The sequence below is a fragment of the Ceratotherium simum genome, chromosome 7 (assembly GCF_057802395.1).
Source record: "Ceratotherium simum simum isolate JZ-2026a chromosome 7, ASM5780239v1, whole genome shotgun sequence".
Classification (NCBI taxonomy): Eukaryota; Metazoa; Chordata; class Mammalia; order Perissodactyla; family Rhinocerotidae; genus Ceratotherium; species Ceratotherium simum.
Window position 1 is genome coordinate 38,843,822 of NC_141906.1, and position 14,585 is coordinate 38,858,406.

Here is a 14,585-nt window from a genome sequence, read left to right on the forward strand (position 1 = left end):
GGCTAAACTTCCTTAAAAAAAAACAAACAAACAAAAAAAAACTCACAAGAAGGATCTACTCTTTTATTTGCCTTAGGCCTAGGACTGACTTTCCTTTGGTGGGGAAACAGTTCAGGGCTATTGAAGAGAACTTCCTGTCTGTAGTTCTATAGAGGAGTATTATATGCGGTCGTTTTCCTGAAACCAAAGGGCAATGAGTCTCATTGCTTTATCTCCTCATCACTCCTGAAACACTTTCAGTCTGTCAATGCCATGTGCTCCTCCTTCAATAGCCACAGAATCAGGCAAGGTGAGTTCATTTCATAAAAGGAGTTAACATCACAGACAGTTTTGCTAATGAGAACTAATTTTGGGAAATTAAGCAAATGTGGAAAAAGCTGTGAAGTACAGATGTCTTCCCTGGAGACTGGGTTGCTGGAGTGGGGTGGGGTTGGGGGTGTCTGATTTTTTCAAGCATGAGAAATGGATCCAGGCTTAAGTCACATCTTAACTCACCCTCAAGCGGGGCTCACTCTCAGAATGGCACTGCTCTGCCAAGCTACTTCCTAAAGGCACGAGAATGGGCCTCGATGTTCCTTCTAAGTGGCATCTACTCATAGCTGCACCAGAAGTGTTTAGGGGACATTTCCACATCCAGGCAGGGATTTGGTATATGAAGAGTCAGATTCACAATTTTTTTTATTCAGGAAAAAAATTATTCCATTTTCATAAGCTAAACTACTGAAATTTATAGAGGCTAAAACAAAACAAACACAAAAGAAGGAGACTGATTGCTAACCCCCAGTTATCAAAAGCCTGAGATATGTAGAGGTTATAGGCATTCAGAAGGTAAGTGTAAAAATGGTTGGGGAAAAGTATAGCTTTAGGGATAGAAGCATGGCAGACTAACACTGCAATGTTAGACTGTAACTTTACAGGGAAATCTTCATAGAAGGATTAATATGTGAGAGGAGAATCCTGACCATGGGATAACAAAGGTTTTAAACATCAGGTGATACTTATGCCTCTCCACTAGACTGGGAACTCCATAAAGACAAGGACGGGGTTTCATTTACCACCGTGTCCCCAGTGCTTAACATAAAGAAAGATGTTAATGAATTTGCATTCTGATTTTAGTGGTAGGAAACAGGACGAGCAATGAGGCCAAAGATAGATTCTACTTTGTGTTTCTGTCTTTATGCTTTCATTTTGGGAAGTGTGGTTTTCTCTAAATAAATATAACATGTCATGTTTTCATAGGAATCTCTTTGTAATGGCTTTGCAAGTCATTCTGATGGGACGTTCTAAAGGCAAACCTTAAATAAGATATTCAGTGTCAGTATGTATAATTTGTGATTCAAAAAACTAGGACAAAGCAACATAGCTTTGATTAACTTGGTTAGGGAGTTCTGTAGTTCTTTCTTTATCCATTGCTTTTTGGTTTACTTTCTAAGTTACAAAAGGTACTGGTTCTTGTTTGGGGCAGTAAGACTGGCAGACAGCAGCGGCAGCATCCCTTGTGTCAAGGCCCATCCCAATTCTAAAGACCCTATGTCAATCAGGTACTATGTAAGGAAGCCTGCAGGGAAGTATGTGGCTGGTATTACATAATAGCTGTGAACTCAGCACCTTAAACCAATTTTCACTTTCAGGTTCAAGAAAGACAAGCTCTACGGGTAATGGGAAGGAGACTAAGAGGGGGAGGAAAAAAAAGTCACAGCGATAAAGGAAAGATAATTTCCAGGCCATAAAGGGCTTTCATAGCCGTTGGCTTTGATTTTTCATAGCCATTTCCTTTGGGGTAGGTGCTCTGACGACCCCATTTTACAGAAGAAGAAGCTGAAGCCCAGAGATATTAATGGGCCTGTTTCCTCAGTTATTCAGGAGTCAAGATTTAACTGTGCAGTCATCTTTTTTGATTCCTTGTTGAGTATACTGTATTGTTTCAAAAAGGTAAGAGATGTAGAATTCTCTGTGGGGGCTGGGATGTAGGTGCCAACCTTACAAAGGAACAAAGAATGGGTGGCACAGATAGACAGGAGCTAAACCTGGATCAGAGTCACTGAGAAGCCAGAAGGTGCTCCATCTGCAAACACGAACTTTAAAAAAAAAATGCTGCTGTGTCATCTCCATAAAATAGTCATCCTTAGTAGTTTTTCTGATTTTTGCTCAGGAGGTATCGGCACTTAGAAATAACAGCTGACAAAAGGGTATAAAATATTACTTGGTCTTGTTTTGACAACTGCATGGCTGAAAGGATGAGCAGCACAGCTCTGAGTGTGGACGTCCACAGCTGTTAGACACTTAGCAGAGGACTTTGTAGCAGTCTCCCTGGAACACTTTGTGTTTAAATTGGAAGCAAGTCACAATAAGAGGGATTCAGAGTAAGACCCTAATATGCTCTCATAATAGAGAAGAGCAAATTGCTGTTTTTTAGGAATTTTGGAAACTAGAAAACACACAAGAGGGAAGTGAAGACCAGTGGCAGAACACTCAATGTTCTAAATTTGGTGTTTAGTGCTTGCATTTCATGATGATTAAGAATAACTTAGGTTCTTAGAGCTATTCATTGAATATTAGTGCTAAAAAGGGGTTTATAATTCATGTTGTTCATAAATGGAAAATATGTAGCACATGTTGTCACTCCCCCATTCCATGCCCTTGACAGGCATCACAAATTGATCATTGCCCACATTAGTGCTAAGCCTCATCTTGCCTTCAATACTTTTCAACACAACTGTCCAGGCACCTATTACCAATTGGAATCTACCAGAGTTGGAATCTTGATTAAAATCTACTTGCCATCTCTATTCTAAACCAAGCTATTCATTTTACATGGGAGAGACCTGAGGTTCAAAGACATTGATTAATTTCTTCAAGGTCACATAGTGAATTAGCGATTCAGTGTCTCCATGGGATGTTCAAAAGATTAAATCAGTTAATATACATAGAGCTCTTAAAATTAAGCTTAGTACATAGTTAATCCTATATAAATGTTGCTTGTATTAATTTGATACACGGTATGGAATGGTTGAAATGTACTAGATAATTTGAAAAGGCTTGGATTACAAACTACGGGGAAGAGTGAAAATGTATAGGATTCAGAATTAAAATGTCTTGGTTGGCCTTGGAGTGCCACCATATTAATAAGGTATGTAGCTCTTGAGCTACATGAGGAAGCTCTATGAGCTTCCTCACCTGTAAAATAGAGTAGTAATATAAGATGTATCTCACAGTTTTGTTGCAGAAATCAAATGAGATAATAGACGTAATGGAAAATTGCTTTGTGAAGGCTAAAGACCTAGAGGAAATATAAGGGTAGTGTTGAAAAGAGTTGAGACAGGAGAATATGGGCATCATTTTGACTGATTTCAGTGGGAAAGTCTTGGATCTCCCCATTTCAGCACCTCAATTTCAGTCAGATTATTTTTTTAAGATCTTTGTTTTGAAAATCCTACTTGATTGATGGGCACCAATGTGTTAGAAGGATAATCATCAGCTTCCCATACCCATAACAACACAAAGAGCCTTACTGAGCTTTGAGGAAGGCAGATCTTCAGTTGTAGAGGTTTACAAGGCCTCCATTATACCTACATGGTCTTTATTGCCTCCCAATACAAGGGCAATTGAAAGGTAAGATACAAAACAATCATAAATATAAGCCTGCACTTTACTATTTTGTTGACAGACAGAAGTCAGGAATTATCCCATAATTAAGATAGCTTTGAGGTGGGATTTTGCATAATTAGACAATGTGCACTGTAATAAAGCGCATTTTAGCTAATGCTCAATATAGTTGGACTTGAAAAATAATTAGTCTATAGTACTTGAGATGGTGCAGCAAAGGTCTGAGCTATTTATTAGAAATTGAGGTTCATTTAAATCTGTGTATGTGTGTGTGTGTGTGTATGTGTGTATCTCAGGAAACATATGAGGCTTTCAAGTAAGGTTCACACAATATGTAACTCCAGGACGCAGTGTGAATGGTGCCCTCTGGAGTTGTGAAACACAGTGGGCTTGGCCTTTGTTTCTAACCACGGACTATTTTTTTAGCCATTTTGTCCCCAGAGTAGACGTGAAATGGTTCTAAGAGTAAAAAATAACACCTGGACATCAGTGAAAAGAGGGTCTTTTCTGTATTTGTTTATATTGCTATTGACAAAACGCAAAAGTTAGTCATGATTATAAAAATGCCAGGAATTAAATAGAAAAATACAGCCTATTTTGATTTCAAAGATGGCACTTTCTGGAAACCATGTCTGTGCCAAGCCTCTGTGCCTTTTGTCATGCCACTGCCCTTCCGGGAAGTTTCTTCTTCAATTTATCTAGCTGGCAAATGCCTCATCTTTCCAAAGCTCAGCTCAAAGGCCACTTTCTCTTTGAATCATCTCTGAAGCCCCACTATTCTTGGGCCAGACTTTTATTCTAGAAACTGCCACAGTTTGTGCATTTTTTATTTAATGATCTCTCTCTCCCACTACAAGTGTGCTGAGTTCCAGAGTTGGTTGAGATTCATACTGGGTCTCACAGTGCCTATGAGAAGAGCATGACAGAGAGTAGAAGCTGAATGAATAAATGAATATTCCCATGTAATTCTTCTCGTAATTCCTTTTCTCCATGTGGGAGAAAGATATATCATTTTTTCCTGTGAGCTATGACAAAGTCTTTTCTTACTTCCGTTCATTTGTAAAGAAAGCAATCTGAGTGGCTGACCTTCTGTAACCTCAGATGAGACCCAAAGCAATATAGATAATTAGACTCCACATTTGCTCTAGTAATACCAGAGTCCAGTTCCATCTACTCTCTTCTCGTAGATAATTCAAGCTGCTTGCAAGTGTTTCCTTTATTTACTCAATAAACATTTATGTGCACCTACTATTTGAGAATGAAAAGAATTATTGATGTCATTTTGGAGCATCACTACCAAAAACTTGTGAAGCAGCTGAAAGCCTTCGCCTAATTTTTATAACAATGATTTGGGGAAAAAAAATCCTCACCTCTGAAAGAGAAAAGAGCGGCCTCTAAAATACTCTAAAAAAGATTTCCCAAAGGAAAAGGTAATTCTTATATGTACTTCCCATAAAAGGGATTGAAAGAACGAGGTATGGTCTGTTCCCTTTCTATACCTGTGTCTAAAGGATGGAAGCACAACACTTAAGAATTGAAAACGGAACATCAAAGAAACTAGGACCATTGGTCTCCATGAAACCCAACAAATGAGTTTTATTTTTCCTTATACTAAACCGAGGGCACTTCAGGCGTCAGGAAGACAATCTTTGGTCACTTCTTGGCTTGGTTTCTTTGTTTTAAAACCAAATGAAGGAGGAGGGAGGCAAATGTTTCCCAACTTGGGCTAATCATAAAATTATGAGAGTAGGAAGAATGTAAAAATGTTAAGGATCCAGTTGAGAAGAACCCTTTAATTCCTTTCACAATAAGATTTGTCATTCTGTTGAGGAAGAAAATTAGGTGGTTCTAATATTATTCGATTGGTCAAGGGTATCTCAACACAATTTTTTCATTTCATTTTGTGGTGTGTTTCATCTTTCTCCTCTGGCCCCTACCTCCATCTGCCATTTTTCCTCTTTTGTGCTTTTTTCTATTTTCCACAAATCTGGTTCTCCAAAGCCTTTCTTAAGATCCAAATTGAATTTATCATACTCCAAGAACACTATTTGGCATTCCACCTCAAAAAAGGCATGGTTTTGTAAAGTACCATGCTGTAATGCAAAAACAAAAACTATTCCAGTTTTCACTTAATACAGTATTCAAGGGGAAAAAAAAACCTGAACCAATTTCTGTCTTGGTAGCTGTGGGTCGTATGTATTGGGCCTGCAGTTTTCTAATATCCTCAGAAATTGCTCTTTGAGTAACCCATTTCACTAAGGAGTATAAATAAATATTATAGAAATTGTAAGGATCCCAGTAATAATATGTACCTATGTTAGTCACCAAAAACCAGTAAGTAGGTGGTAAGGAAACACAAGGATGGATCAAAAGGATGTGCTTAGTGTTTGCTGAATATTTTTATACACGAAGCAAATGGCTTGAGGTGACCAAACAAAGACCAGAAGTAATTTTTAAGTAGTTACCTACCTTTTCAGTTAAGCTTTCTGATCCAAGATTTGTTCACTTTAAAAAAAAAACCGTGAGTTTCTTCAACATTAGAGAATGAAATTTTTTCATCACTTCTCAACCATCAAAAATATAAAGTTGGATATACCATAATATCTACCTTAAAATATAGGTAGGAGAGAAGAGATATAAAAAGTTCATGCTCGATTTAAAAGGAACACTGTAATTTATAAAGATTTTTCTTGTAAAGGTGAGCCAGGAACAGAAAGGAAAAGGCAAAATGAGAAGGAAAATAAAACCATGGCGACTTTTCAATGCTCCTGCAGGGAGTTTAAATTATTTTGAGGGGCAGAATGTCAAAACCCACCAGGCTGAACTTTTCCCATACCTTCTCTGGGAGAATTGCATCATCAGGCCACAGCCCTGTGAGGTTGGAATTGTTATTAGCAAGACTGCCATTGATGGCACCTATCACATAAGAGTCCACCAACGGCCCTAGTGTCTTTTGTATCTTTCCACATCAAATGGTGATTTTATTTCAAGCCATTTGCTTTGGATGAGGATGATAAAGGGCAGCAATTGAAAAACAACAGCAAAAATCTGAAATGACCACCACAGGCAATGAAGCAATTGCAAAGAAAAGAACCACAAACCAAAGCAATCACTTACGGTAGCTACTTTCGCTATCGCTGGCATTAGAAGAAACATGTTCTGCAAGAACAGCACAGCAAATTAAAGAGATACCAAGCATCGGAGAGCAGCCAGAACTTAAAGGAATACACTCATGCAAGGCTACCAGAAATGTGAGCGAAAGGCCAATAAAAGGCAGCGGAGAAGACTGCGTTAAGAAAACTCAGATAAGATAAAGAAGATGAAAACTTTATCTCCATTTTACAGAAAACTACTACTTAATTGCTGTGTCTTCTTTTTAGCAAACAGGAAAGTATCTTTAACTACAAAAAATGTATAATGTCAATCTAAGCACTTTTCTTTTAAATGCTCTGACCCATTCATATAGGTCTGATTTCCCAGATCTGTGTACAAAGGTCAACGTGTCTCAGCTGGATGTTTCTTGACTACAAATTCAGGAGCTCCTAGTGTGTAGGCACTGTTTTCTTGCAGGCTTTCTGTTTCTCTATTTTAGCCTTTATGCATTTTGCAGGAATATTGCGTTTCAAATTGCCAGTTGATCCCTGGAATCCTTTGAATTTTATTTCTATTTAAATACTCCCCAAACTAACTCTCAGGGATGGAAAGGGATTGTTGAAGATCTTTCCTGCTTCAGAGTGAGTAGAAAATCTTGGAGGAAGAAATGAGTCACTGAAAAATGTTTTATGAATCAGTTCAATATTTGCTCGTTTTCATTTTAAGATTCTTGCTTAGATAGCTGTCGGGATCTGCTGGAGGAACCGTCAGGAGGTAAATGGTCTGATACCAACACAAGTCCTGGCACAAAGTATGTTTTTAATTCATGTTGAATGACTTGCTAGTACAGTGATATTTCAAACTGTTTTTTCATAAAAATACAGTTTAGCTAATACAACAGTTACGTTCCAGAATTAGAGCTTTTATTTTCAAAACTATTTCTTTTCATCTGTACTATTTATTAAGAAGTCATAGAAGATAAATTCATCAACTTATCAACTTCTTTGTATATCAGGTTAATTAAATAAAGAATATGTGACTATTTGATTTCTGAAGCTCATTAGCAATAACTTCAGCTTTTTAAAAAGTGACAACTGTTGCCTATTTTTAGGAAAAGGAAAAGAATATATAACATCGTTCTCTAACAACAGTAAAAAAGTGCTTTACATGTATTTGATATTATAGATTCTTGCAAATTGGATAGATTAATTTTCTGTTTTTGGCTTTATTGAGGTATAATTGACAAATAAAATTGTAATATATTTAGTGTACAACGTGATGATTTGATACATGTATACACTGTGAAAGGATTCCCACAATTGAGTTAATTAACACATTCTGGATGGATTAGTTTTAGAGCATGAAACTAATGAAAAGAAAACCATGGGTTAAATTCACATGAAGCGTTTCTCTTTGTGTTGGTGTAATGACCAGAACTGCATTGTTAACTTAGCCATAATTTTACAAGTGCAACGGGGCACTAGGGAAAGAAGTATGGATAATCAGTGCAAATTTGTTTTCTCTTACTGAAAAGAAAGCCTAGGCACACACCCAACAATGGTCTATCTTCATGTACAAGATTATCTTAAGCACTTTGAATTGGGGATGACAGGGTTTTTTTGGTTTGTTTTTGATTTTTACTTTTAAAATAATTTAGAATGAAGCTACACTATGGAGAAATTTAGAACCATGCAGTGTTTTATTTAACAACCAATCTTTCTTGGCATCAAGATATTGTATTACAGAATTTTTCCATTTTGTAGGTAAAGAAAAACTGAAAATATGTTCTAGCTAAAGTCTAAATTATGGCTAACAATAGCATTAGTTGGAAAAAAACTTTACCTAGTGAAATCTGTTCAATTTCTAAAGAGTAAACAAACATCTGCACATTCTGGTTTTAAAAGGGCTCACTCATATTTTTGACACTCCAATAGCAACTACTTTTTAGTGATGCTCATTTATTAACAGTATATTAAAATGCTTCTTCCCCTTTCCTCCTCAATTGAAAATTTAGAAACTCTGGTGGTACTTGATGCTATCCAGACAATGTTGAAATCAATATTTGAACTGCAACCACTAATTCAAGAAAAATTTCATGACATATTCCGTAAAGAGACTCAAAGATAAAGTTTTCATCTTTAAGGAGATCAGTAGTTACTCTTGATCAGATTTTGTTTTCTATATATACATATCTAAAAGGAAAGTCCAAATTAACAATTTGAAGGATGAAGGGTATCATTACGCAGGGTTATGTAAACGGCTCTTGAAAACAAAGTCCAGCTCAATGCTAATTTGTTTTATACAATGAAATGAACAGCTTCTAAAAATACTGCCCGTAGCTGTTAAATTAAAACAAAACAAACAAAATGAACATGTGATACAGTTGCAAAAGACACAAAACTCTGTTTTTATTTCATTGGTGCCTCCACAAAGGAGTTAGCAATAAAGAAAGAAAACTCATAGTATACTATATTAATATATAGGATTATTATATTTTATTGCTCAGTGCAATGAGACACAGACTAAAGGCATTAATAATTAGAAAATTTAAACGTTGAATATATTTTATTTTCCACTCTATATTATAAAATGAAGACCTAATTATGTAATGCAGCTAATAAATCACTGGTAGAAAAACATATTAATACATATCTAAAACTTTATCATACAAACGTTTCAAGCAGGATCACTGCAAGTCAGAAGAAAAATCAATCAATGTTAATAACAAAGAAGTATTCATGGAAGATCAAATAGCTTAATATTTACTTTTTGAGAATGCATGTTCCTTTTGACTATAAAATAGCTCCTTTACTAATAGCAAAGTACAACCCAATTATGGAATTTGGCAAGGTCATTCAATATGTCTGGGTGAAAAGGCAGAAGAAAGAACATAAATTACATTTCTGCTTTCCTGTTCTAGAACATTTAGCTCACCCTTTCTTTCAACATGGCTTCTTGCTCTCTGCGCGCGGCAGAGCAAACGATGCCCTGGTTGGCATCAAGACCATGTTGGTCATTTTACACGGTCAGAAAGGGAAGGTGTGAACTGCAACAGAAGTTACAGCGCCTGACACACTTTGCTTTTAAATGCTGACATGCAGAACAAAACGGTTGAAAATTACTTTGTAGGAGCATTCACAGCTAGGTAACAAATAAAACTCGTATCTTGTGCATGCTAGGAGTGAAAGATCCTCAAGAAAAGGAACAAAAGCCAAACTCAAAAGGAAAGGAAAAGAAAAGAAAAGTTACAGTGACCATTCCTGGGAACTTACTCAGAGTCTTTGTTCCATAACCGTCGTCACCTAATCCGGGGATGTCCTGCATGGAAGTCCCCAGAGAGAGCAATGAGAGAGGAAGAACAGCCACGGAAGAGGAAGGAAGAAGTCAGTGGAGTTGAAATGGATACTACCATGACAGACCGTGTTGCCTAAGCAATCTGGATCCCGCTCTCCTTTTGAAACAACTTTCACCCCAAACTCCCTGGGCTGAGACTCAAAGATTTGTAAAACAATTCAAAAGGTTTAAGCAGAAGATTGTTACAAAAAGGAGAAAGATTCAGCAAATGCCATTTTTGCCCACTGTTAATGTTGCCACAGAAATGTATCATTTACAGCAATGATCCACTCAAAGTTTCACGACAAATTCTTAGATTTAGTGTACACCAATACAAGCTCACTGCTCAGTAAGTAAGTGTTTAATATTTGTTGGGAGGGAAAGAGTGAACAAATGCTAGTAATCAGTATCGGGAAGTTAATTGCTCCCAATCAGTTAGCATTCCAAAAAATATATGTGGCAATGGAATCCAGTATTTCTGTCCAGAAAAGAATTTGTCTCAAGCCCTAGAGAGTTGCATGATAGAAAAGGAAAACCAGACCCAGTCCTGGTCACAGATAAATGCTGTTTGGAAGCAAAGTCCCAGCTTCCTCAATTCCCTCCCCAATGCATTCTGCCAAGAAGAGCCACATCAAGGGAAGGATCCAGACTGCAGCCAAACACTGGTCACAGTAGTAAGCCCTGACCTGCCTGCCTGCCGTGTTTGTTTGCCTAGGCGTGTGGCGTGGGGGAGCCTACATCATGCGTGTTGCCCGTGAAGGATTTTTTTCTCTTGTGTTGCATGTGACATTCTCTTTGAGAATCTACTTACGTTCAGGATCACTGGTTTCCTGCTCACTCTGCTCCTTGTTCTTGTAGAATGGGAATTTTCGTGAAAAGATGAAGCTCTTTTTACGCTTGTCATTGAATGACTGTGAAGGAGAAAAGGCATGGGGCAAAAACAGGGGACGTCTAATTGTTGTCACACTCATGCTGACAAAACAACTAGTTTGTAAAAGCAGAGAGAGCTGTAGTGACGCAAGTGGATAGTCTAAAGAGGTGCCAGAGGGTCCCTAAAGGTGGATTTTATTTTCAAGGAGCGTAAATTCTGAATGATGACACCTTGGAAAAATTGTCTTCTAATTAAAAGACTGGTTGCAGATAAATGGTGATGGAGGAAAAGAGTATTAAATTGGAAGACCCAGAGTCTTCGTCTGGCTCTGTAACTTGCTAGTCCATCACCTTAGACAGGTAACTGAATCTCTCTGAACCTCAGTATCTTCTTTATCTGCATAATGAGGATAATAATAGCAGCTCTTGGGTTGTGAGACTCACGTGAGGCAGTATAAACATAGAGTGTTATACAAATGTCATCTTTATCATCATCATTATCATCAGGTAGAAAAGACTTTACTAGAGACACTAGACACATTAATGTCTAGATGTCTTTTTAAGTAATTTGAATTTGAGTTACTTCAGCTTGATTTAATTAAAATCATACAGAGAAGTGTGTAGATTTATGATATACAATAATTATAGCTTCACACATAGATATATGATTATTATAGTATAATATTTTCATTCAAAAGAGATTTTAAAGATAATTGAGCCCCAAGCCCTCATTTGTAGACAAGGGGCCAGAGGCAAGGAGAGGTTGAGTCCCTTGTCAATATCACAGAGCTAGTTGGTGACATCAGGACACCAAAACAGATTTAACCAAAATCTGCTAAAATTGCTGCTAAAGAGGTATTAACTTGATATTTACTCAAGCAAGGGAGATATAACGGTCATGTATCTATACCCTGATATGATAAAAAATAATGGAAGAGGGACTGTCCTTAAAAACGTAAACCACTCTATTAGCTTAAATAAGGCTGAATTTAAAATAATACAGATACACATAATATAACACGTACATTAAAACTTATTCATTCAAGTGAATATCAGATGCTTGCCTAGAAGACTCCTTAAGAAAATTTTATTTATTCCCACTGTTGCTGTTATGTTTTGGGGTCTTTTTTGGGAAACATGTTCACAGTCATTTTATAAGCTATAAGCCATGCAAGTCTTAGTAATTTCATATTCACATATCATTTTAAAAATATGTTTCGTCAGCTTGATTACCATCCTTATTTGACTGATTTGCCTCTGAGGGTTACTCTCCAAGGAACAAGATTTGTTACCACATAGGTATTAAAATGAATGTGCCAAAGACTCTCAAAGTAATTTGACAAGGGGTATTCTCAAACAGTATTAGCAACGGCAGCTGGTAGGAAGAAATGTAGAGCCAGCAGGGTGACTACTTACAGGAAAAGCACTTGTTTGAATGTATGTATTTTGGCCCATTGGTGGGAATCAGTTATGTGCCCTTATGGATTTGAAGCTTGACAAAATGTATAAATAACTTATTTTCTTTGTACACTCATGCACTCCTATATCAAATATCCATTTTGGTAGTCATGCTCGTTTAGGAAACACTAAAGTACTAAAATGTTGGTGCTGTCACTCAGTAATTCACGACTTTTTTAGTTACTAGGAATTTTCACCAAAGTCAGTGGAGCTTAATTTTATGTACCATTAAGAAGACTTTAAGAAAAACAATAAATCAAATATTTAATAATTTTTGAAATTAGGGGACACATTTTATACTTTATATCCAAGGACTAGAAACACATTCTCAGGGAGAAAAATGAAGAATCACTTCAGAACTTATTCCTCTGCTGACAGCACTTATGTTCGATATAGTTTTATCATATTTCGTATTTGAAATTGGTGTCGGAACACAAGGCTGGGAACTCCCCCCAAATTTTCCCAGTTAAAAAATGGTAAGTCCTTAAAGGAACATTAAATATTCTTGCATCACTCCAGTTTCATGCCACTTTTACATTTCAAGCATATTTAAACTTCAGTAACTGAAAATAAAACAAAAAAATCATGTAAGAAGTAATGACACATGATATTGCAAGATATGTTAGACATTTAACTTCAACATTATGGATGATTTGTCATGCAAAAAAACTTTACCAATTTTCATGCAAATACAAAACAATGCCAAGAGGAGTAAAGCCTGGGGTGAAAGTGTAGACACAGACAGACAATGTGGAAGCCTTTGAGGGCCAAAAGGGAGCTGCATGCAAACCACTCATTTAAATTGTCTCTCGGGGTCGAAGGAAAATGAAAATGTGTAGTCTGTGATTAATTCTTTTATCTTTTCAAAGCAAGGACTGTAATGTGTTAACATTTCCCAAGTATGAAAATGTTGTGTATCATGAGTCATCTGATTGGGATATAATAATATTTAGCACCACATTTTTTTAAAAGAATAGAAAATACATAATAATTCCTCAAAAATAAAATTATCTAACTTATCAGTGTTATTACCCAAAGCTATTTTGTATTGGAATTAAAGAGAAGGTAGTGGAATTACACTGCCTTACATTTATGGACACAAAACCAAATCACAACTTCAGTTCAAACTTACAGATTTAAAAGTCACACATTTAGGGTCTTAGTTAAACGTTTCAACTATAAGAGGTTATATGTGGTTTATAATGCTCTAACGCTATTCTTTATTTTTTATTAGACATGCAGTGTACCATTATATAAGCTTTTTTATTGCTGTTAATTTTTTCTTTTAATTTAGAAATGGAAAATCTGTTACACAAGTGTTAGGTGAGAATAATAAATTAGCACTTCTACTATTTATAGAACACATAGCTGTAAAGCAGCTGACCGCTGGTTTACAGGTCTATTAATCATCATTGATTATGCTATTTTTTCTCTATATTACAGTATCTTAAATTCCGATCCATTGCTTTCATGGCAGGAAAATTCTCTGAATAGTGACTTTGAAAATACCAATCATATGTGGCAAGGGGCGAGTCAGCATATCTAAGTACTCCATTTTGGAATTTGCCCTGAATTATTGAGTTCTTATGAACAAAAGTGATACAACAACAATTAACATTTATCGAGCATTGATTATATGTCAGCTCGGTTCTAAAAGTTCTCGGTGTGCTAATCTCCACACTAACTTCATGAAGTTGGTACCATCCTTATTCCCGTATTACAGATGAGGAAACTGAAGTTTACAAATCTTCTGTTACTTGCCCAGAGTCATGTAGTTGGTGAGCAGTGGAGTCAAGATTTGAATTTGCAAATATTCCTGGTTGCAAATATTGCTCTTCTCATGAGCAAGAAAAGTTTCTACAGCCCAAGCCCGTTTCAAGTTTATGTTTGGAATTATTAGCATTTGACTCTCGTGATACCATAATCTGTCATCATTCCCACAGCTTCACTGCTTGGCGATGACTTATTTAAGGTATCAGATGCTATTGGCTTCACCAATATTTTTTGGGGTTATCCTGTTACAATTTTTTTGTAACATACCCATTTATGTTTTTGAGGGCTGTATTAGATTGTTCTTATAATAATGTAAAAAGAAATACAATAAAAAGAATTTCAGTGGACAGACTATGAATGGCAATTAAAAGGTAATTGCCCACAAGACGCAAATTTATAGAGACAAAGTAGATTAGCGGTTGGTGGGCTGGAGGTAAAGGGATACAGAGAGT

The 14,585-nt window shown here is 36.5% G+C and overlaps 1 protein-coding gene across 11 annotated transcripts in view; it reads right to left on the reverse strand.

Moving 5' to 3' along the window:
* Positions 1 to 14,585, reverse strand: part of DLG2 (discs large MAGUK scaffold protein 2) — a 1,864,788-nt gene that overhangs the window by 15,010 nt on the left and 1,835,193 nt on the right. For 7 of the 11 annotated variants that reach the window (XM_087433533.1, XM_087433536.1, XM_087433535.1 and 4 more), the window contains one exon: positions 9,972 to 10,017. In XM_087433533.1, the coding sequence (XP_087289659.1) occupies positions 9,972 to 10,017 (46 nt within the window). Of the gene's footprint in view, positions 1 to 6,723; positions 6,766 to 9,971; positions 10,018 to 10,843; positions 10,944 to 14,585 lie in introns of all 11 variants that reach the window. The other 4 variants (XM_087433534.1, XM_087433532.1, XM_004434053.3 and 1 more) reach the window with 2 other exon arrangements.